This window comes from Piliocolobus tephrosceles, chromosome 21 (assembly GCF_002776525.5).
Source record: "Piliocolobus tephrosceles isolate RC106 chromosome 21, ASM277652v3, whole genome shotgun sequence".
Taxonomy (NCBI): Eukaryota; Metazoa; Chordata; class Mammalia; order Primates; family Cercopithecidae; genus Piliocolobus; species Piliocolobus tephrosceles.
In genome coordinates, this window is record NC_045454.1 from 35,323,213 (window position 1) to 35,345,276 (window position 22,064).

At 51.4% G+C, this 22,064-nt stretch overlaps 1 protein-coding gene across 1 annotated transcript in view; it reads right to left on the bottom strand.

Moving 5' to 3' along the window:
• Positions 1 to 1,416: 1,416 nt before the first annotated feature.
• SLC5A5 (solute carrier family 5 member 5) overlaps positions 1,417 to 22,064 on the bottom strand; it is a 22,017-nt gene continuing 1,369 nt past the window's right edge. Inside the window, exons 2-15 of the mRNA XM_026456962.1 lie at positions 21,332 to 21,397; positions 20,992 to 21,043; positions 20,798 to 20,865; positions 19,354 to 19,508; positions 17,624 to 17,764; positions 17,395 to 17,524; positions 14,853 to 14,941; positions 13,729 to 13,841; positions 13,582 to 13,652; positions 11,919 to 12,005; positions 11,633 to 11,829; positions 7,091 to 7,215; positions 4,533 to 4,648; positions 1,417 to 1,791 (exon numbers count right to left, since the gene is read on the bottom strand). Of these exons, the coding sequence (XP_026312747.1) occupies positions 1,627 to 1,791; positions 4,533 to 4,648; positions 7,091 to 7,215; positions 11,633 to 11,829; positions 11,919 to 12,005; positions 13,582 to 13,652; positions 13,729 to 13,841; positions 14,853 to 14,941; positions 17,395 to 17,524; positions 17,624 to 17,764; positions 19,354 to 19,508; positions 20,798 to 20,865; positions 20,992 to 21,043; positions 21,332 to 21,397 (1,575 nt within the window). The 3' untranslated portion in view covers positions 1,417 to 1,626. The remainder of the gene's footprint in view (positions 1,792 to 4,532; positions 4,649 to 7,090; positions 7,216 to 11,632; positions 11,830 to 11,918; positions 12,006 to 13,581; positions 13,653 to 13,728; positions 13,842 to 14,852; positions 14,942 to 17,394; positions 17,525 to 17,623; positions 17,765 to 19,353; positions 19,509 to 20,797; positions 20,866 to 20,991; positions 21,044 to 21,331; positions 21,398 to 22,064) is intronic.

The window sequence follows — 22,064 nt, forward strand, 5'->3', positions numbered from 1 at the left end:
TTGTCATGTGAGGAGGGGATGCCAGCAGGCTCAGGGTGATGGGAGCCATGGCAGGTGTGTGGGCCAAGGTTGGAGGCCATGTGGGGTCTGAATTATCCCCTTTCCAATCCCAGGAAGAAAATAAAGAAGAAAGAGGCGAGGCACAGTGGCTCACCCCTGTAATCCCAGCCCTTTGGGAGGCCAAGGCAGGAGGATCACCTGAGATCAGGAGTTTGAGACCAGCCTGGCTGACATGGCAAAACACCGTCTCTACAAAAACATAAAATTACAAAAATTACGCGGGCGTGGTGGTGCTCACTGTAATCCCAGGTACTCAGGTTGCTGAGGCAGGAGAATCACTTGAACCCATGGGGCGGAGGTTGCAGTGAGCAGAGATTGCTCCACTGCATCCAGCCTGGGTGACAGAGTGAGACTCTGTCTCAAAAAAAGAAAAGAAAAGAAAAGAAAGAACAAAGAAAGGAGAGAGAGTTGGTGTTCAACTCTTGGTGAATGCCTGGATTACTATTGTATCCTTGACCAAGTCATTGCCCTCCTCTCTGAGCCTCAGTTTCTCTGCCTGTGAAATGGGGCACAGGAAGTTGGGCCTGAAGACTTGCAAAATGCTTGCTAAGGTTAAACACAGCCCACGCACAATGGCTCTGGCTGGGCCTGGTGGCTCACAACTGTAATCCCAGCACTTTGGGAGGCCAAGGCGGGTGGATCACCTGAGGTCAGGAGTTCAAGACCAGCCTGACCAATATGATGAAACCCCATCTCTACTAAAACTACAAAAATTAGCTGGGTGTGGTGGCAGGCACCTATAATCCCAGCTACTTGGGAGGCTGAGGCAGGAGAATCGCCTGAACCCAGGAGGGAGAGGTTGCAGTGAGCCGAGATCATATCATTGCACTCCAGCCTGGGCGACAAGAGCTAAACTCTGTCTCAAAAATAATAATAAGATTAAACACATTTCAGGTAAGAGCTGGGGTCTTTCTCAGATCCTGATGTCAGATCTGGGAGTTTCCTGTGTTGTCCAGAGGGGATTCCAACATCTTTCTATTATAGACTGAGAAAAACAGTAGGCCGGGCATGGTGGCTCACGCCTGTAATCCCAGCACTTTGAGAGGCCAAGGCGGGTGGATCACTTGAAGTCAGGAGTTCGAGACCAGCCTGGGCGATATGGTGAAACCCCATCTCTACTAAAAATACAAAAAGTTAGCTGGGTATGGTGGTGGGCGCCTGTAATCCCAGCTACTCAAGAGGCTGAGGCAGGAGAATCACTTGAGCCTGGGAGACAGAGGTTGCAGTGAGCTGAGATCACACCACTGTACTGCAGCCTAGGCGACAGAGCGGAACTCCATCTCAAAAAAAGAAAAAAAAAAGAGAGAGAGAGAAACCCTGCCTTATTTTGTGGGAGCCGTCGGGGCTGCAGCATCTAATACTAGGAACGGTTGAAGCAAGGGGCTGGATTTTAAAAATGACCTCCTGGAGGCAGGGCCTCCCCATGGGGTAGGGGCTTGTAGTCCTGAACTCATCTGCATACAAGGCAATCTAGCCAATCGCAGCCCGAGGCCGTGGGCCCGTGGTCTGGGATTGACCCATCCTGAGGTTCCATCCCAGGGTGTCAGTTAGCAGCTGGCTCTGTCCTCAGAGGTTTGTCTCCCGCTGGTCTCTACCACCATCATGTCTGCTGCAGGAGGTCCAGGAGCCAGCCCCCTCCAGCTCCTTCTGCCCCAGGAAAAACAGATGGTCCTCACTGGTGGGCAGGAAGCCAGACGGCTTCTTGGTTCCAGCGGGGAGTTCTTCAGGACCCTGGGGAAAAATGGGGTAAAGAGACCCCATCAGAGACCCTGTCCCTACCCTGTTACGTGTCAGCTCACCTCCCAGATGGGGCCACTGAGGACCTGGCGGGATGGGGCATGCACAGAATTGCATACTATCCCCTTGTTCAGTGCACAGGCCAGTCCTGCCCCCTCTGCCTCCAAAATTTCCATGTGCTTCTCTCCCCCACTCACATGTCACCTACAGCCCAGGCCATCAACGCTTTCTCAGATGCCTGCTATAGTTCCTCCCTCCTCTCTCTGCTTCTCTGCTCATTCACCTTCAAAAAAATAAACATTTCTGGCCAGGCACAGTGGCTCACCCCTGTAATCCTAGCATTTTGCGAGGCCGAGGTGGGCAGATCACTTGAACCCAGGAGTTTAAGACCGGCCTGGCCAACATGGCAAAACCCCATCTCTACCAAAAATTAAAAAATTAACCAGACTTGGTGGTGCACGCCCGTAGTCCCAGCTACTCAGGAGGTTGAAAGTCAGGAGAATTTCTCAGGCCATGGAGGTTGGGGCTGCAGTGAGCCATGGTCATGCCACTGCACTCCAGCCTGGGCAATAGAGTGAGACCCTCTCTCAAAAAAAGAAAAAAAAAAAAAACACAAATAAAGACAACAAAAAAAGAAAAATAAATAAAATAATAAAGAACAAAAACTAAAAGAAAAAGAGAGAGAAAGAAAAAAAAGAAAGGAAAGAAGAGAAAAGAAAAGAGGAATAAAGAAAAGATAAATACTTCTCTAGGGCAGCTGGAGGGAGTTTGAAACCCCTACAGCTAAACCCCTCCCCTCCCAATCCCCTTCTCAGTCAAAGCTGTTCCTGTTTGTGGCTGGTTCCTTCTCCTAACTCAGGGTCAGTCAATGTCATCTCTCCCAAGAGGCCACCCCTGACTTCCCTGGCTAAAGTTGCTCCCCATCACAGCATCTGGTTTTATTATCCTTTGAATGTTTATCATGCTGAGACCCTACATGTTTTTCTTTTTTGCTTGCTTGCTTGCTCTCTTACGTTCTCTCTCTCTCTCTTTCTCTCTGTCTATCTTTTCTTTCTTTCTGACAGTCTCGCTCTTGTTGCCCAGGCTGGAGTGCAATGGCACGATCTCTGCTCACTGCAACCTCCGCCTCCTGGGTTCAATCGATTCTCCTGTCTCAGCCTTCCGAGTAGCTGGAATCACAGGCACCTACCACCACACCCGGCTAATTTTTCTGTATTTTTAGTAGAGATGGGGTTTCACCATGTTGGCCAGGCTGGTCTCAAACTACTGACCTCAGGTGATCCACCCGCCTCAGCCTCCCAAAGTGCTGGGATTACAGAGGTGAGGCACCACACCGGGCTCTTTCCTTTCCTTCCTTCTTCTTTCTTCCTTCCTTCCTTCCTTCCTTCCTTCCTTCCTTCCTTCCTTCCTTCCTTCCTTCCTTCTTTTTTGACAAAGTCTTGCTCTGTCACCCAGGCTGGAATGCAGTGGCACGATCTCAGCTCATTACAACCTCTACCTCCCGGGTTCAAGTGCTCAGTTCTCCTGCCTCAGCCTCCCAAATAGCTGGGATTACAGGCACACGCCACCATGCCTGGCTAATTTTTGTGTTTTTAGTAGAGACGGGGTTTAGCCATGTTCGACAGGCTGGTCTTGAACTCCTGGCCTCAAGCAATCTTCCCACCTCAACCTCCCAAAGTGCTTGGATTACAGGCGTGAGCTACCGTGCCCGGTCTGACAGCATCTGGTTGTATTATCTTTTGAATGCTTATCACATGCTGAGACAGACCCTACATGTTTCTCTTTTTAGTTTTCACCTGCCCCTGCTAGATGAGGGTGGGGTGGGGGCCTCAGACCATAGCCCAGAGCAGGACTGGCTACACAGCAGGTTCTCAATAAATGAGAGAATGGAACAGGGATTCCAAAACAGGGGTAGGCATGGGATCAGGTCCCCCAGGGACAGCATTTTCCAAACTCTGGGAATTCACAAAGCAACCACGCGGTTTTAGCCAAAATCGGTCTACCATCTGTTGTGTTTCTTATGTAAGAGTTTTCCCCCAAGTTGACTCACTTTTGAATTAAGTAATTTTATTTTAAGAAGAGACTTTACATCAATACCCTAACGGCACACCAGTTTCACCTGCCAAAGATTGGAAGTCACTGTAAGAACAGATAATGACAAAAAGGAATAGTATTCAACTTTGTTCAGTCCTTATGAAGGGAGATAACAAAAACTTGAAAATGAGGCTGGGCTCGGTGGCTCACGCCTGTCATCCCAGCACTTTGGGAGTCCAAGGTGGGTGGATCATTTGAGGTCAGGAGTTTGAGACCAGCCTGGGCAACATGGTGAAACCCCGTCTCTACTAAAAACACAAAAATTAGCTGGGTGCGGTAGCATGCGCTTGTAGTACCAGCTACTCAGGAGGCTGAGGTAGGAAAATCGCTTGAACTTGGGGTGTGGAGTTTGCAATGAGTCAAGACTGCACCACTGCACTCCAGCCTGGGCAACAGAGTGAGACTCTGTCTCAAAAAACAAACAAACAAATGAAAAGGAACAGTATTAAACTCCATTCAGTCCTTGTGAAGGGAGATAAAAAAAACTGTTGAGGATGAATCAGCTCCCAACAGAGTCTTTTGACTGGATAAAACAAGAGATGGAGAAAGGTGCTGATGTACCATGTCCCTCCCCTGAGCTATGGTCATGCCCCAAAGCCACTTGGCTGCCTCTAGCTCTGGGAACCCAGCCTAAGACTGACCTTGACCAAGTTGTCATCCAGGATGGCCACTTCTTCCTTGGGGGCCACTGATGCTGTCTGCCGTGCGAGGTCCCACCACAACAATCCCGGGGCCAGGGTACTGCGTTTGGTGGGGCCTGAGAGGCGGGAAGAAATGGAGAAATCCAGGTATTTAATGAAGGGGTCATGGGGGTTGGAGACCAGACCCTGAGAAAGAGAAAGAAGATCCCTGGACTATGAAGTCTAACAGGCTCCAGTCCCACTGAGGGACCCTGGCAAGTCTCTGAGCCTCAGTTTCCTCATCTACTCAGTGAGGTTGTAATAAAACATCAGTGAGGCCAGGCATGGTGGCTCATGCTTATAATCGCACTTTGGGAGTCTAAGGCGATAGGATTGCTTGGAGTTGCCCAGTAGTTGGAGACCAGCCTAGGCAACATAGTGAGACCCCATCTCTACAAAATATTACAAAATTAGCCAGGCATGGTGGCGTGTGCCTCTAGTCTCAGCTACTTGGGAGGCTGAGGCAGGAGGATCGCTTGAGCCCAAGAGGTCAAGGCTGCAGTGAGCCGTCATTGTGCCACTGCACTCCAGCTTGGTGACGAGTAAGACCCTCTTTCTAAAACAAAACAAAACAAAACAAAAACATCAATGGAGGTTGGGTACGGTGGCTCACGCCTGTAATCCCAGCACTTTGGAAGGCTGAGGCAGGGGATCACTTGATGTCAGGAGTTTGAGACTAGCCTGGCCAACATGGCGAAATCCCATTTCTACTAAAAATACAAAAATTAGCCAGGCGTGGGGGTGGGTGCTTGTAATCCTAGCTACTCAGGAGACTGAGGTAGGAGAATTGCTTGAACCTGGGAGTCAGAGGTTGCAGTGAGCCAACATCGCACCATTGCACTCCAGCCTGGGCGACCAGAGTGAAACTCCATCTCAAAAAACAAAACAAAACAAGACGTTAATGGATGGCTGGGAAGGTTCAGCACACGGTTCCATTCACTGCTGCATCCCCAGTGCCTAAAATAGCACCCAGCACAGAGGAGGACTCGATAAAGGCCTGATGAATGTGAAGTCTGAGACTCAAGAATTGTGAGCAGGTACTGTTATCACTACTGATTTTCCCCTCTTTGTCTCCTTCTACTTTTCCATGGAATTTAGAATTCCCTAACAAGTGCAGAGTCACCGGCAGCTTTAAAAGATATTTCAGCACCAGGGATAGCGCCACCCGCCCCATCCCATATCCTCTACTGAGGACTTAATCTTACGGGGGAGAGGAGTTGCAGGCGATGCCTCAGTTTCTGTCTCTGCAAAATAGGGCAAGCTCTGAGAGGTGCAGGGTTGTCAAGAAAGCGACATAGCTTTAAAGGGTGTAAATGTGAGCCGGGCACGTTGGCGCACACCTGTAGTCTCAGCTACTTGGGAGGATGAGGTAGGAGGATTGTTTCAGCTCAGGAGTTCAAGGTTGCAGTGAGTCATGATCGTGCCACTGCACTCCAGCCTGGATTACAGAGTGAAACCCGTCTCTTTTCTTTCTTTCTTTTCTCTTTCTTTTCTCCTTCCTTCCTTCCTCTCTCTCTCTCTCTCTCTCTTTCTTTCTTTCTTTCTTTCATGGAGTCTCACTCTCTCACCCAGGCTGGAGGCAGTGACACAATCTTGGCTCACTGCAACCTCCACCTCCCTGGATCAAGCGATTCCCTTACTTCAGCCTCCCAAGTAGCTGGGATTACAGGCTCCTGCCACCACGCCCCGCTAATTTTTTTTTTGTATTTTTAGTAGAGAAGGGGTTTCACCATGTTGTCCAGGCTGGTCTCAAACTCCTGACCTCAGGTGATCTACCTGCCTCAGCCTCCCAAAGTGCTGGGATTACAGGCGTGAGCCACCGCACCCAGCCGACCCAGTCTCTTTAAAAGAAACTATATATATATATACACACACACACACACATATATGTGTATATATACACTTTATTTTATGTATATATATTCATAATTTTTATATATATTCATAATTTCTTTTATGTATACCTATACAGAAAAGTGTGTGTGTATATATTATATATATATATATATATACATTATATATATATACACCCTTCTTTTTTCCTCACAAACTTTTGTTTTCCTTTTAAAAAAATAGGTACAGCCCAGGTGCAATGGCTCACACCTGTAATCCCAGAACTTTGGAAGGCCAAGGTGGGTGGATCACTTGAGCCCACGAGTTCGAGACACATGGCGAAACTCCATCTCTACTAAAAATGCAAAATTAGCCAGGCATGGTGGCGCACCCTTATAATCCCAGCTACTTGGGAGGCTGAGACATGAGAATCGCTTGAATCTGGGAGGTGGTGGTTGCAGTGAACTGAGATCACACCACTGCACTCCAGCCTGGGTGACAGAGTGAGACTCTATCTCAAAAATGATGATGATGATAATAATAATAATAATTATGTGCAAATGTGTACAACAGGCAGTGGTAGTTCGGCCAATGGGAGCGTCCTTTCTCCCCTCCCTGCTGGGTGGAGCCTTGACACAGAGAGATGAATGGGGTGACCTCTAAGGCCACATGCTCTGTTTACCTACCTGTCAGGCAGCTGATGAGGGCTCCGCACAGCACAGTGGTCAGCGTGCCCAGGGCACCATAATAGAGATAGGAAATGGCATAGAAGCTGTCAGCTAAGGCGGGTCGGCTGGCATCCATTCCTGAGCTGCAGGTTGGGACAGACAGACTTGAACCTCCTCTTTTATCCCCTGCCTGCGCTCAAAAGCTGTTCCCACCTCACTCCTTACTTCCTTCCCCCAACTGCCATGACCTAGCACAGACCTCCACTACTGTCTGTCCAGACCTGTGCAGTAGGCAATGCTCCTTCCCTCCAGGTATCCCATGCCCACCCTAGACATCCTCCACACATAGTCAGAGGGCGCATTACTAAAATGTAGCTCAGATCACCTGCTGCTGCCCATCGCTCTCTGTGGCTCCCTGTTACCCTTAAAATCAACCAACTTAAACTCTCAGAAGAAAATATAGGTGGGAATCTTCGTGACAGTAATTGTTTCTTAGATATGACACCAAAAGCAAACGCCACCAGAGAAAAAATAAATCAAATGGGCTTCATCAAAAATTAAAAACTTCTGGCCAGGCATGGTGGCTCATGCCTGTAATCCTAGCACTTTGGGAGGCTGAGGCAGGCTGAGGTCAGGAGTTTGAAACCAGGCTGGCTAACTTGGTGAAACCCCATCTCTACTAAAAACACAAAAATTAGCCTGGCATGGTGGTGTGCACCTGCAGTCACAGCTACCCAGGAGGTTGAGGTGGGAGAATCCCTTGAACCTGGGAGGTGGAGTTTGCAGTGAGCTGAAATCGCACCACTGCACTCCAGCCTGGGTGACAGAGTGAGATTCCATCCCCACCCCCCAAAAAAAGAATTAAAAACTTCTGTGCATCAAAGGATTCCATCGAGAGAATGAAGACAACCTACAGAATGGGAGAAAATATCACATGCAAATTATACATCTGATCAGGGGCTTGTACCCAGAATATATAAAGATATAAAAATATGTAAATTATAACTCAACAATAAAAAGACAAATCACCCAATTTAAAAATGGGCAAAGGGTGTTTTTGTTTTTTTTAATTTGGGACAGGGTCTTGCTCTATTGCCCAGGATGGAGTGCAGTGGTGGGCTCATGCCTCACCGCAGCCTCAGCCTCCCAGGCTCAAGCAATCCTGTTTGCCTCAACCTCCCAAGTAGCTGGGACTACAAGTGTGCACCACCATGCCCAGCTGTTTTCATTTTTATTTTTATAGAGATGGGGTCTTTCTATGTTACCCAGGCTGGATGGGCAAAGGGTTTGAATAGACATTTCTCCAAAGAAGATACACAAATGGCCAATAAGTACATGAAAAGATGCTCAACATCATTATTCATCAGGGAAATGCAAATCAAAACCACAGTGAGGTATCACTTCACACCCACTAGGATGGAGAATAATGAGTATTGGCGAGGACGTGGAGAAGTTAGAATCCTCATATGTTGCTGGTGGGAATGTAAAATGATGTGGCCGCTGTGGAAAACAGTCTGGTAGTTCCTCAAAAAGTTAAACATAGGCCGGGCGTGGTGGCTCAGGCCTGTAATCCTAACACTCTGGGAGGCCGAGGCAGGTGGATCATCTGAGGTCAGGGGTTTGAGACCACCCTGACCAACATGGTGAAACCACTTCTCTACTAAAAATATAAAAATTAGCCAGGCGTGGTGGTGCACACCTGTAATCCCAGCTACTTGGGAGGCTGAAGCAGGAGAATCGCTTGAACCCAGGAGGCGGAGGTTGCAGTGAGCCAAGATCACACCACTGCACTCCAGCCTGGGTGACAGAGCAAGACTCTATCTCAAAAAAAAAAAAAAAAGTTAAATAAAGAATTATAATATGACCCAGCAATTCCGCTCATAGGTATATACCGAGAGAAATTAAAACATATGTCCATACCAAAACTTGTTCACAAATGTTTTTGGGTTTTTTTGTTTGCTTGTTTGTTTGTTTTTGGTGGAGTCTCAACTCTCTTACCCAGACTGGAGTGCAGTGGCTCCACTGTACTCTGCTGTAATCCCAGCACTTTGGAAGGTCAAGCTGTGTGGATCTCCTGAGGTCAGGAGTTCAAGACCAGCCTGATCAATATGGTGAAACTCCATCTCTACTAAAAATACAAAAATTACCCAAGCGTGGTGGCATACACCTGTGACCCCAGCTACTCAGGAGGCCAAGACAGGAGAATTGCTTGAACCTGGGAGGAGGTTGCAGTGAGCCGAGATCACGCCACTGCACTCCAGCCTGGGCGACAAAGTGAAACTGTCTCAAAAAATATATGTATATTATGCCAAGACACAAAAGGTCACATATATTATGATTCCATTTACATGAAATGCCCAGAACAGGCAAATTCATAGAAACAGAAAGTGGATTCGTGCTTGCCAGGAGCTGGGGAAACGGGGGAAGTGGGAAGTGACTGCTGATGGCGACAGGGCTTCTTTCTGGAATGATAAAAAAATGTTCTTGTGGTCGGGCACAGTACCTCACACCTGTAATCCCAGCACTTTGGGAGGCAGAGGCAGGCAGATAACTTGAGCCCAGTAGTTTGAGACTGGGCAACATGGCAAAAACTCATCTCTATAAAAAATACAAAAAATTTAGCCTGGCATCATGGTGCATGCCTGTAGTCCCAGCTACTTGGGAGGCTGAGGCCGGAGGATCATTGGAGTCTGGAGGTCAAAGGTGCAGTGAGCTGTGATTGTGCCATTGTACTCCAGCCTGGATGTTAGAGTGAGACCCTCTCCAAAAAACCAAAAAGCAAAAAAACCCACCCAAAAACCAAAAAAAAAAAAAAAAAAGAAACAAAACAGAAAATGTTCTTGGTTGGCTGGGTGCTCACACCTGTAATCCCAGCACTTTGCCAGGCTTAGGCGGGCAGATCACTTGAGCCCAGGAATTCCAGACCAGCCTGGGCAACATAGTCAGATCCTGTCTCTACAAAAAATAAAAATAAAAACTAGTAGGACATGATGATGTGTGCCTGTGGTCCCAGCAACTAGGGGGGCTGAGGTAGGAAGATTCCTTGAGCCCAGAAGTTTGAGGCAGCAGTGAGCTATGACCCTGCCACTGGACTGAAGCCTGGGCAACATAGCAAGACCCTGTCTCAAAAAAAAAAAAAAGAAAAAGAAAAAGAAAGAAAGAAAAGAAAAGAAAATGTTTTGGGGGCCAGGCATGGTGGCTCACACCTGTAATCCCAGCACTTTGGGGAGGCTGAGGCGGAGGGGATCACCTGAGGTCAGGAGTTTGAGACCAGCCTGGGTAATATGGTGAAATCCCGTCTCTACTAAAAATACAAAATTAGAAAAAAAAAAAGAAAACGTTCTTGAGTTAGATAGTGGTGATGGTTGCACAAATATACTAAATGCCACTTTTATTTATTTATTTATTTGAGATGGAGTTTCATTTTTGTTGCCCAGGCTGGAATGCAGTGGTGCGATCTCAGCTCACTGCAACCTCCACCTCCTGGGTTCAAGCAATTCTCCTGCCTCAGCCTCCGAGTAGCTGGGATTACAGGCACCTGCCACCATGCTTGGCTAAGTTTTGTATTTTTAGTAGAGACAGGGTTTTCCCATGTTGATCAAGCTGGTCTTGAACTCCTGACCTCAGGTGATCCACCTGCCTCAGCCTCCCAAAGTGCTGGGATTACAGGTGTGAGCCACTGCACCCACCTGGCCTAAATGCCACTTTTATATGGCTAATTTATCTCAATAAAAATTAGAATCAAACTGTTTGGACGAACGGAGGCAGGATGGTTCACTTCCGGATTCTTCTTCACCACCAACTCTTCCCATGTGTGCGAGAATGCAGCTGACGCCCGGGAAGGTGAAGATTAATCAGGCATGCACCAGGTGATGTCAATCCGAGGAGACCAAGATTTACCTGGTGGCACCTGCGGAGCCCCCCTCCCCCGACGTGCCCGTACCCCGCCTATTGCCCTTCCACTCCTAGAAAAGTCGCTCCCAGCAGATGCGCCAGGGGCGGGCTTTCTCAGCCCCCACTCTTGTCGGGACTGTATTAGAAACTGTGCCCCCCCACCCCCAGCTCCGGTCCCTGAAGCTAGATGACCAAAGAATAAATTTGCAGTTTTGCTTTTAGCCTTGCCTACTCGCTGGTTCTTTTGTGCCCACTCTGGTGGTCTTAGAAAAACAAATCACAAACCAAATTCTAGGCCTCCCTCAAGCTGAGAGGATTGCTTTAGCCTGAGAGTTTGAAGCTGCAGTGAGCTGAGACTGCACCACTGCACTCCAGCCTGGACAACAGAGCGAGACTCTGTCTCAGAAAAACAAAACAAAAAAAGTACTAGCTTCCTCTGGCTGCACCATATCTCCCACCCATCTCTCCTCCCATTGCACCCTAACCTCAGTGCAGTTGGACTGGGACTAGCCTGATTGTGGCCTCAGGGCCTTTGCACCTACCATTCCCTCCACCAGGAATGCATTTTACTAATCAGGCTTCTTACGCAGAGTTCAGGGCAAGCAAGTTTCCCTTCAAGATCACACCATCCCGGGATCGGGTCCCTCCTACCCCAAGTCGGCTCACCTGGGGGCCCTGCTGGAGTCGTTAGCAGGGAGGAGAGCCGTGTCCAGCAGGCCAGAGGCATTGACTGAGAGAGCCACGCAGCGGGCAGCCGACGACGGCAGGACCCTCATGGTCTGCTCGCTGGGTGGGTACAGCGTGGCGCCCAAGGCCACCCACAACGACAGCGCCAAGCCCGCGCCCAGTCCCGAGAGGACTCCCTGGGGGCAGAGCCGGTGTCAGGGAAGGGGAGGGGCCTGTCCGGCCCCGCCACCGCCCCGCCCCGCCCCTCGCCACCGCCCCCACTCACCGGAGTGTTGCAGGCTGGCAGAAACATTCCCAAGATGAAGGCTCCAAGGAGGGGGCCGCTGATGACTCCCATGACTGTGAAGGAGCCCTGGGAGAGTAGGTGGAAGTGGGGCTGAAGGCGGAGCCTTCCCACCCCTCCGGGCCTCAGTTTACCCGCTGGGAAAGCGAGACCTCAGGAACGCCGCTGTGGGTCTCAAGAACTCCTCTGTGTCTCAGTTTCCCTAAAGGGAAGAGGACCCCCCCCCCCCGTTCCTGCCTCTCTCCCCTGGGTTGGAAGCAAAGATACTGATTTTCTCCTGATTTTCTCCTGAGGGTGGCAGTCCCACCCTCAAGCCAGGGAGGCCCTTTCTTCTTCTTTTGGCTTTTTAGACAGAGTCTCACTTTGCTGCCCAGGTTGGAGTGCAGTGGCACGATCTCAGCTCACTGCAACCTCCCTAGGGAGACCCTTTGTGCCTCCAGGCTGCCACCCCCCACTTCCCAATTCCTCCGCCCCAAGCCAGACAGCTATAAAAAAGTCCCCCGATGGCCTCTGGCATCAAATAGAACCTAGTTCTTTTTTTTTTTTTTTTTTTTTTTTGAGACGGAGTCTCGCTGTGTGGCCCAGGCTGGAGTGCAGTGGCCGGATCTCAGCTCACTGCAAGCTCCGCCTCCCGGGTTTACACCATTCTCCTGCCTCAGCCTCCTGAGTAGCTGGGACTACAGGCGCCCGCCACCTCGCCCGGCTAGTTTTTTGTATTTTTTAGTAGAGACGGGGTTTCACCGTGTTAGGCAGGATGATCTCGATCTCCTGACCTCGTGATCCGCCCGTCTCGGCCTCCCAAAGTGCTGGGATTACAGGCTTGAGCCACCCCACCCGGCCCAGAACCTAGTTCTTAATCTCAGCGACTTGGAAGGGTGAGGCGGGAGGTTGCTTGAGGCCAGGAGTTCAAGATCAGCCTAGGCACGAAGCGAGACCCTGTCTCTAAAAAAAAGTTTTAAAATTAGCCAAGCCAGACTGGGCGCAGTGGCTCACGCTTGTAATCCCAGCACTTCGGGAGGCCGAGGCGGGCAGATCACCTCGGGTAGGGAGCTCAAGACCAGCCTGACCAACATGGAGAAGCCCCATCTCTACTCAAAATACAAAATAGCCGGGTGTGGTGGTGCATGCCTGTAATCCCAGCTACTAGGGAGGCTGAGGCAGGAGAATTGCTTGAATCCGGGAGGTGGAGGTTGTAGTGAGCCGAGATTGTGCCATTGTACTCCAGCCTGGGCAACAAGAATGAAACTTCATCTCAAAAAAAAAAAAAAAAATTAGCCAGACTAGTCATGGTGGCTCACACCTGTAATCCCAGCACTTAGGGAGATTGAGACCATCCTGGCTAACACGGTGAAACCCCGTCTCTACTAAAAATACAAAAAAATGCTGGCGTGGTGGCGGGCGCCTGTAGTCCCAGCTACTCGGGAGGCTAAGGCAGGAGAATGGCGTGAACCCGGGAGGCGGAGCTTGCAGTGAGCCAAGATGTCACCACTGCACTTCAGTGGGGGCAACAGAGCGAGACTCCGCCTAAAGAAAAAAGAAAAGGAGTTCTGCCACGGACACATGTGACCTCTCTGAGCCTCAGTTCAATGGGAAAGATGCCTCCACCTCTCAGGGAGACCAGGGCAGGGGGCAGGTGGGGTCTCACCTGGAGGACACCTCCTCCAAGCAGCGAGGACAGAGCTGCCACAGTGAGACAGGCCGATCCGTAGATGAGTGCTGTAGTGAACGGGGGTGGCATGGTCAATGGGGAAGGACTGCCCTGGCCTCCCACCCAGGTCTCCCTGAAACTCACAGAGCCCCTTGGAGATAATCACGAGTTTCCTGGGTGCCAGGTTCTGCAGCCGAGGTTTGATGAGGTCTTCTACAGTGACTGCAGCCATGGCATTGATGCTGGTGGATGCTGTGCTGTGTGAGGAAAGCGGTGGGGGGTCCTCAGGCCATATGGAGAGACCATCCACACCATCTGGCCTGCCAGACCTCACCCAGCCTGAGGGCAGAGGTGGGGTTAACCCAGTCCTGCAGAAGTGAAGGAGCTATCCAGCCCTCCCCTCCCGGAAGACCTGAGACATCCCCACAGGAGCAAGAACACCTGTGACCAAGGGCAGGTGGGAGACAGGCAGGTTCTGGTTCCAGAGGGACTGCAGTCACATGTGGGAGATTTGCAAAAGGGACAGTGAGGGCATGTGACGAGAAGTCCCAGAAGAGTGGAAACCACCTGAGTGTGTGGCCTTGGAGGGCAGAAGCAGGGGACTGCTTGGCCATGGCTGTGCCCCAGGGTTTAGAACAACAGTACCTGGGCTGGGCGCGGTGGCTCACGCTTGCAATTCCAGCACTTTGGGAGGCCGAGGGATGCGGATCACCTGAGGTCAGGAGTTCGAGACCAGCCTGGCCAAAATGGCGAAACCCCGTCTCTACTAAAAATACAAAAATTAGCCGGCCATGGTGGCGTGCACCTATAATCCCAGCTACTTGGGAGGCTGAGGCAGGAGAATCGCTTGAACCCAGAAGGCGGAGTTTGCAGTGAGCCAAGATCGGGCCACTGTACTCCAGCCTAGGTAACAGAGCAAGACTCCATCTGGAAAAAAAAAAAAAAAAAGAACAACAGTGCTTGCCACATGGTAGATGTTCAATAAATATTTGTCTGGGGGAGGAAGGAAGGAAAGAAGGAAGAAGAAGAGAGGAGAGTCAGGCGTGGCCATGACAGGTGATAAGAAGGTAAACCCCTGCAGTTGGGGTCCCTGTGCCCAGGGCATGCTCTCTGCCAGCACCTCCCTGAGCTGTCTTCTAGGGATCAAGCAGGAACTGGGAATGATGGACAGGTCCAGAACATTCCATGCCCCAGGGGGATGGCAGGTCGGGATGAGGAGGTTCCCAGGGGCTGAAATAACACTCCATGAACAAGCGGGGGGTGCTCACCTGAGGGTGCCACTATAAGCACAGGCCAGGAAGAGCCCAGGGACGCCAGGCAGATCTTCGAAGATGTCCAGCACCAGCAGAGGCATGTACTGGGGAGAACTGGGGGTCAGTCTCCCAGACAGCAGCACCCCGAGGGCAGGAGCCTCTGTCTGTCCTGATGCCGCTGAGTCCCCAGCACCCAGGACAGACGGGGTTCACGGTCGGCATTTAATATGCATTTAGTTTTTGTTTGTGGTTTTTGTTTTGTTTTGAGACAAGATCGTGCTCTGTCGCCCAGGCTGGAGTGCAGTGCCACAATTGTGGCTCACTGCAGCCTAGAACTTCTGGGCTCAAGCGATCCTCTTGCCTCAGCCACCACGAGTAGCTGAGACCACAGGTGTGCGCCACCATGCCTGGCTAACTTTTTTTAAAAATTTTTGTGTAAAGATAGGGGTCTGGCTGGGCACAGTGGCTCACGCCTATAATCCCAACACATTGGGAGGCTGAGGCGGGTGGATCACTTGAGCTCAAGAGTTCAAGACCAGCCTGGCCAACATGGTGAAACCTCATCTCTACCCAAAACACAGAAATTAGCTGGGTGTAGTGGAGCTGGGTGTGGTGGTTCACACCTGTAGTCCCAGCTACTTGGGAGACTGCGGCAGGAAAATCGCCTGAATCCGAGAGGCAGAAGTTAGCGGAGATCGTGACACTGCACTTCAGCTTACACAACAGAGCCAGACTCTCAAAAAAAAAAAAAAATGTTTAAAGTTGGGGTCTTCCTATGTTCCCCAGGCTGTAATATGTGTTTGTTGATCAACTGCATGAACCTGAGAATTGTCCCTGAGCCCCACTGTGTGCTGAGCCCTTGGATCCCTATGAAGCAGGGACCTGTGTCATCCCCGTTTTACTGATGAAGACTGTGAGGCAGAGAGGCATAGTCCCTCCCTGAAGTTACACAGTCCAGCAGTCCTGGATCTGATCTCCAGGGAGGACTGCAGATGGGGTGGTCCCCGGTACCCTCTGCTGACTCTGAACCCCATGGTCAAAACTCTACTTGGGGTGTGACCTAGGCGTGGGTCCTGGTACCTCCCCCACCGACTTGCCCATTGACCTCAGGCAGTTACTTCCCCCCGAGCCTCACTTTCCATCTGTAAAGTGGGAGCCATGACCGCCCTGCCTTTCTCAGAAGAAAGATTAGATAGGAAACTAACTGCTGGTGAAGGGAACAGCAAGAGGCACAGAGTAGACACTTGGGACATGGGAGACCAGAGCTGGCCATTCTTATTATTATAACCAACATGATTCGTTCCTGCTGGATCACAGTTTTTGTTTTTGTGAGTTTGTTTTGTTTTGTTTTGATTTTTGTTTGAGAAGGAGTTTCTTTCTTGTCGCCCAGGCTGGAGTGCAATGGCGCCATCTTGGCTCACCGCTACCTCCGCCTCCAGGGTTCAAGTGATTCTCCTGCCTCAGCCTTCTGAGTAGTCGGGATTACAGGTGTGCACCACCACGCCCTGCTAATTTTGTATTTTTCAATAGGGACAGGGTTTTTCCATGTTGGTCAGGCTGGTCTCCAACTCCCGATCTCAGGTGATCCCCCTGCCTCAGCCACCCAAAGTGCTGAGATTACAGGCGTGAGCCACCGCACCTGGCCTTGTTTTTTTTTTTTGTTTGTTTTTTGTTTTTGTTGTTGTTGTTGTTTTTTGAGATGGAGTCTCTCTCTGTCACCTAGGCTGGAGTGCAATGGTGTGATCTCTGCTCACTGCAACCTCCACCTCCTGGGTTCAAGCTATTCTCCTGCCTCAGCCTCCCAAGTAGCTGGGATTACAGGCATGCATCACCAGGTCTGGTTAATTTTTGTATTAGTGGAGAGGGGGTTTCACCATGTTGGCCAGGTTGGTTTCGAACTCCTAACCTCAAGTGATCTGCCCGTCTTGGCCTCCAAAAGTGCTAGGATCACAGGCGTGAGCCACCACGCCCAGCCTGCATCATGGTTTCATCTCCTCCTGAGCATCTCCCAGGGGATCTTTGGAACTCTCTGGAACCCTGGATCTGAATGTGGCCCTCTCCTGCTCACACCCACTGAGGGTGGTCCATTGCCTCCCAGACTCACCTTCCCCACTTCTCACAGATCCTCCTCTGAGCTTTTTTTTTTTGAGACAGAGTCTCACTCTGTCACCCAAGCTGGAGTGTAGTGGTGCGATCTCCCCTCATTGCAACCCCCACCTCCTGAGTTCAAGTGATTCTTTTCCTCAGCCTCCTGAATAGCTGGGACTACAGGTGTGTGCCACCACACCCAGCTAATTTTTGTATTTTTAATAGAGATGGGGTTTTACCATGTTGGCCAGACTGGTCTCAAACTCCTGACCTCAGGTGATCCACCTGCCTCGGCCTCCCAAAGTGCTGGGATTACAGGCGTGAGCCGCTGCGCCTGGCCTCCTCTGAGCTCTTTCCTGCTTCTTGGCCTTTGCACGGCCATTCACTCTGCTAGAAATGCTCTTTGACCTCAATCCCACCAAGGTAGTGAGGGAGTGCAGAGCCAACCAGGAGCCTGGGTGGGACTCACCTGGTCTGGGGCAGAGATGCGCCCCAGTAGGAGAGGGTCGCAGTCAATGTAGAACACAAACATGACGATGCCACAGCAGGCAGCGCTGGACACGATCAGGAACAGGCCCACCTGGTTGATCAGCAGGGCCCTGGGGGAAGAGGTGGCCTAAGGCTTAGGGGACAGCCTCAGGCTGGTGGAGGGGATAGCGTGTCCCAGAAACCCCCACCTTGTTCCCTCAAACACTCACAACTTGGCCTGCTTCTCTGTGCGACAAGCCACGTAGCGCTGTACCTGCGCCTGGTTCACGCCATACATGGAGAGCCACACCAACGTGCCACCCACGATGAAACTCCAGAATGTATAGCGGCTCCTCGGGTCAGGGTTAAAGCTGGGTGGGGACAGGGCAAGTTAGCCACGTGGAGATGTCACGCTGACTTCACCCTCCCAAGGGCCCCAGACAGCACTTCTGGACCTTATAGGGGATACTGTAGTGGGTTTTGTTGGCCGGGTGCGGTGGTTCATGCCTGTAATCCCAGCACTTTGGGAGGCCAAGGCGGATGGATCACCTGAGTATAATGGCGGGTGCCTGTAATCCTAGCTACTTGGGAGGCTGAGGCAGGAGAATCACTTCAACCCAGGAGGTGGAGGTTGCAGTGAGCTGAGATCGCGCCATTGCACTCCAGCCTGGGTGACGGAGCAAGACTCCATCTCAAAACAACAAAAAAATTAATTAATTAAATTAAAAATAAATAAAAAACAAATGGAGTGGGTTTGACGTATGCATAGGCATTTGCCAGATTGAAAATTCATGTATTTGTTTACTGGTCATCTATCTATGCACTCAAAAACCATTCTTTCTTTGCCCAGCTGAGAGTTCAGAGCTGCTTTAGCTCCCAGTCTGGTCTGAGGGGAGGAGCAGAGAGCAGCGAGGGCCTCCTGGAGCAGGAGGCATTGACTGATTTCTACCATCCCATGGCACAAAGGGAGCCCAGCTGCATTCTCTCTCTTTCTCTTTTTTTTTTTAAGATGGAGTTTCACTCTTGTCACCCAGGCTGGAGTGCAATGGTGTGATCTCAGCTCACCGCAACCTCCACCTCCTGGGTTCAAGTGATTCTCCTGCCTCAGCCTCCCAAGCAGCTGGAATTACAGGCATGCACCACCATGCCCTGCTAATGTTTTTTTTTGTTTTTTTTTTTTTTGAGACCGAGTCTCTCTCTATTACCAGGCTGGCTGGAGTGCAGTGGCGCCATCTCGGCTCACTGCAACCTCCACCTCCCAGGTTTAAGCAATTCTCCTGTCTCAGCCTCCCAAGTAGCTGGGATTACAGGCGCCCACCAGCATGCCCAGCTAATTTTTGTATTTTTAGTGGAAATGGAGTTTCACCAGGTTGTCCAGGATGGTCTTGATCTTTTGACCTTGTGATCTGCCCACCTTGGCCTTCCAAAGTGCTGGGATTACAGATGTGAGCCACCGCGCCCAGCTTAATTTTGTATTTTTTAGTAGAGACGGGGTTTCTCCATGTCGGTCATGCTGGTCTCAAACTCCTGACCTCAGGTGATCCCCCCACCTTGGCCTCCCAAAGTGCTGGGATTACAGGCGTGAGCCACCGCGCCCAGCCGCCCCCCTACATTTTTTTTTTTTTTTTTTTTTTGAGACAGAGTCTAGCTCCGTCACCCAGGCTGGAATGTGGTAGTATGATCTCAGCTCGCGGCAGCCTCGGCCTACCAAGGAGGATCAAGCAACCCTCCAGCCTCAGCCTCCCGACTACCTGGGATCACAGGTGTACACCACCATGCCCAGCTAATTTTTGTATTTTTGTAGAGATGGGGTTTCACCACGTTGCCCAGGCTGGTCTCGAACTCCTGAGCTCAAGTGATTTGCCCACCTCGGCCTCCCAAAATGCTGGGATTACAAGCGTGAGCCACCACGCTGGTCCCAGCCCCATCCTGCTGCAGAATCCTCTGCATCTTCACTCACTCCATCATGTTGATCCGGGAGTGGTTCTGGGCCAGGGTAAGCACCTGGCGGGGCCCACCCACAAGCATGACACCGCGGGCCAGGACAACCCAGAAACCACTTAGCATCACCACGACCTGGAACACATCAGTCCAGACCACAGCCTTCATGCCGCCCTGCAGAATGGGACACAGAGAGGGAGAGGGGCGGTTAGATGGGGGACCTGGCCGTGGCTAACCCTACCTGGCCTTCAGTGGTGCCTGGGACTGATGCCCTTCTATGCCTCAGTTTCCTCATCTCTAAAGTGGGATTAATAATAATACCTTCTTACTGTGTTGTTGTAAGAATTAAGTAAGTTATTTTATTTTTAAAGAAAGGGTTTCTCTCTATTGCCCAGGCTGGAGTGCAGTGGTGTGATCATAGCTCACTGCAGCCTGAAACTCTTAGGCTCAAGTGATCCTCCTGCCTCAGCCTGCGGAGTAGCTGGAACTACAGTAGGCACCACCACATGCCCGATTAATTTAAAAAAAATTTTATGTAGAGATGGGGGGGGGGTCTCACTATGTTGCCTAAGCTGGTCTCGAACCCCTGGCCTCAAGTGATCCTCCCACCTTGGCCTCTCAAAGTGCTGGGATTACAGGTATGAGCCACTGTGCTCAGTGGAATTAATCAAGTTAATAAGTGAAAAAGATTTGGAACATGACGACATATACGAGTGTCAGTGAGTGACTGCTGCCATTACTATTATTATTATTTTACTTTTTTGAGACGGAGTCTCGCTCTGTTGCCCAGGCTGGAGCACAATGGCGCAATCTCTGCGGCACCGCAACCTCCACCTCCCGGATTCAAGGGATTTTCCTGCCTCAGGCTTCTGAGAGGCTAGGATTACAGGCATGTGCCACTGCGCCCAGCTAATTTTTGTATTTTTAGTAGAAATACTACTACATGGGGTTTCACCATGTTGGCCAGGCTGGTCTCGAACTCCTGACCTCAGGTGATCGTCCTGTCTCTGCTTCCCAAAGTGCTGGGATTACAGACGTGAGCCATTGCTCCCTGCCGCCATTACTATTATTATCACTATAATGATAATATCACTATCAAGGTCAGACCTGAGCCAGCCAAAGTTAACCCTCCCTGGGACCTCAGCCAGCCCCAGGATGAAGCAGGAGCTCACTTCCTGCTGGACGGGAAGCCAGAAGAGGTGAAAGCCTGGAGCTGATGGGGCCTGGGAGAGGGACCCAGAGGAGGAGGTCAGAGTGCCTGGATCCAGCCACGCCTGAAGCTACTATACCTCTAGATTCTCATGAATAAGCTTTTCAGCTCACTTTTCACTATAAAGATGAGGATACTGGGTCCCAGCTGGGACAGAGGCTTCCTCGGGAGAAAAGGGCAAGCCCAGAGTCTCCCCACAAGTGACACAGTGGGCCCGATCCCCCGTATGGAGTGGGTTCCCAGGGCTACTCACCACAGCCGTGTAGAAGGTGCAGATAATTCCGGTGGACAGGAGCGACGCCCAGATGTCCAGCCCGGTCACTATGCAAAAAGAGGTCCCCTGTTAGGGCCCTGGGCGGGGCGCAAACTTAGTTCCCAGCGTCTTGGGTCCTCCTCTCCCTCCCTGTCTCCTCCCAGACACCCTCCCCCGATCTCCCAGAGTCACACCTTGGTTCAGGATGAGGGCCGGTGCGTAGATCACGATGCCAGTGTACAGCGTCTGTAGACAGAGTGTGGAGCGGGTGAACTGAGAGAGCGTCTGGGCTAGTTGGGGATGGGAAGAGGAGGGAGAAGGGTGGTCCCAGCATATGGGCGGGGCAGATAGGCCGGGTCTCGCAGAGAGGAGGCGGGGTCAGGCTGAGTGTGGTATGGGAGGGGACTGGTGGGGGCGGAGTGAGAACGGGAGCGTGGGGCGGGGTCTGCGCGGGGTCTCGAATGGTTGAGGCGGGGCTAGTGAAGGCTGGCGCTCGCTGGACCCCGCGCGGAGGGCGGGGCCGAGGCCACTCACCGTGGCTACAATGTACTGTAACGTCCCGCAGAGCCGCACCGCGCGGCTGAAGCGCATCTCCAGATACTGCAAGGAGGGACTCGAGGTCACCTGGACAGTCCCTCCCCGGGAGCTGAGGCCTCTGGGGTCCCTCGCCTGCTCTCTAGGTGGGTCCCTCCCTCCGGAAGCCAACCGCGCTCGCCAGATTCTTGCATGTGGGGGCCCCGTCGCACGCACACACCCGTTTACTGGTGCCATCCCGTGCCTGTGCGTACCCCGTGGACCTGGAGGACTGGTCCATACGTGTGCACGCGCCCTCCCACTTGCGCCTGACGGGCGCGGGCTCCTGGAACAGCCACCGCTCAGCGAACACCGACGTGGCCCGCAAGCGCACAGTGTAGACAGCGCCCGGGGCCAATGGTGTTGGCCGCCTAGGATACACCTGTCACGATTTTTTTTTTTTTTTTTCCGAGACAGAGTCTCGCTCTGTCGCCCAGGCTGGGGTGCAGTGGCACGATCTCGGCTCACTGCAACCTCCACCTGCCAGGTTCAAGTAATTCTCCTGCCCCAGCCTCCTGAGTAGCTGGGATTACAGGCGCGCGCAACCATGCCCGGCTAATTTTTGTATTTTTAGTAGAGACGGGGTTTCACCATGTTAGCCAGGCTGGTCTTGAACTCCTGACCTCGTGATCCACCCACCTCGGCCTCCCAAAGTGCTGGGATTACAGGCGTGAGCCACCGCGCCCTGCCACAA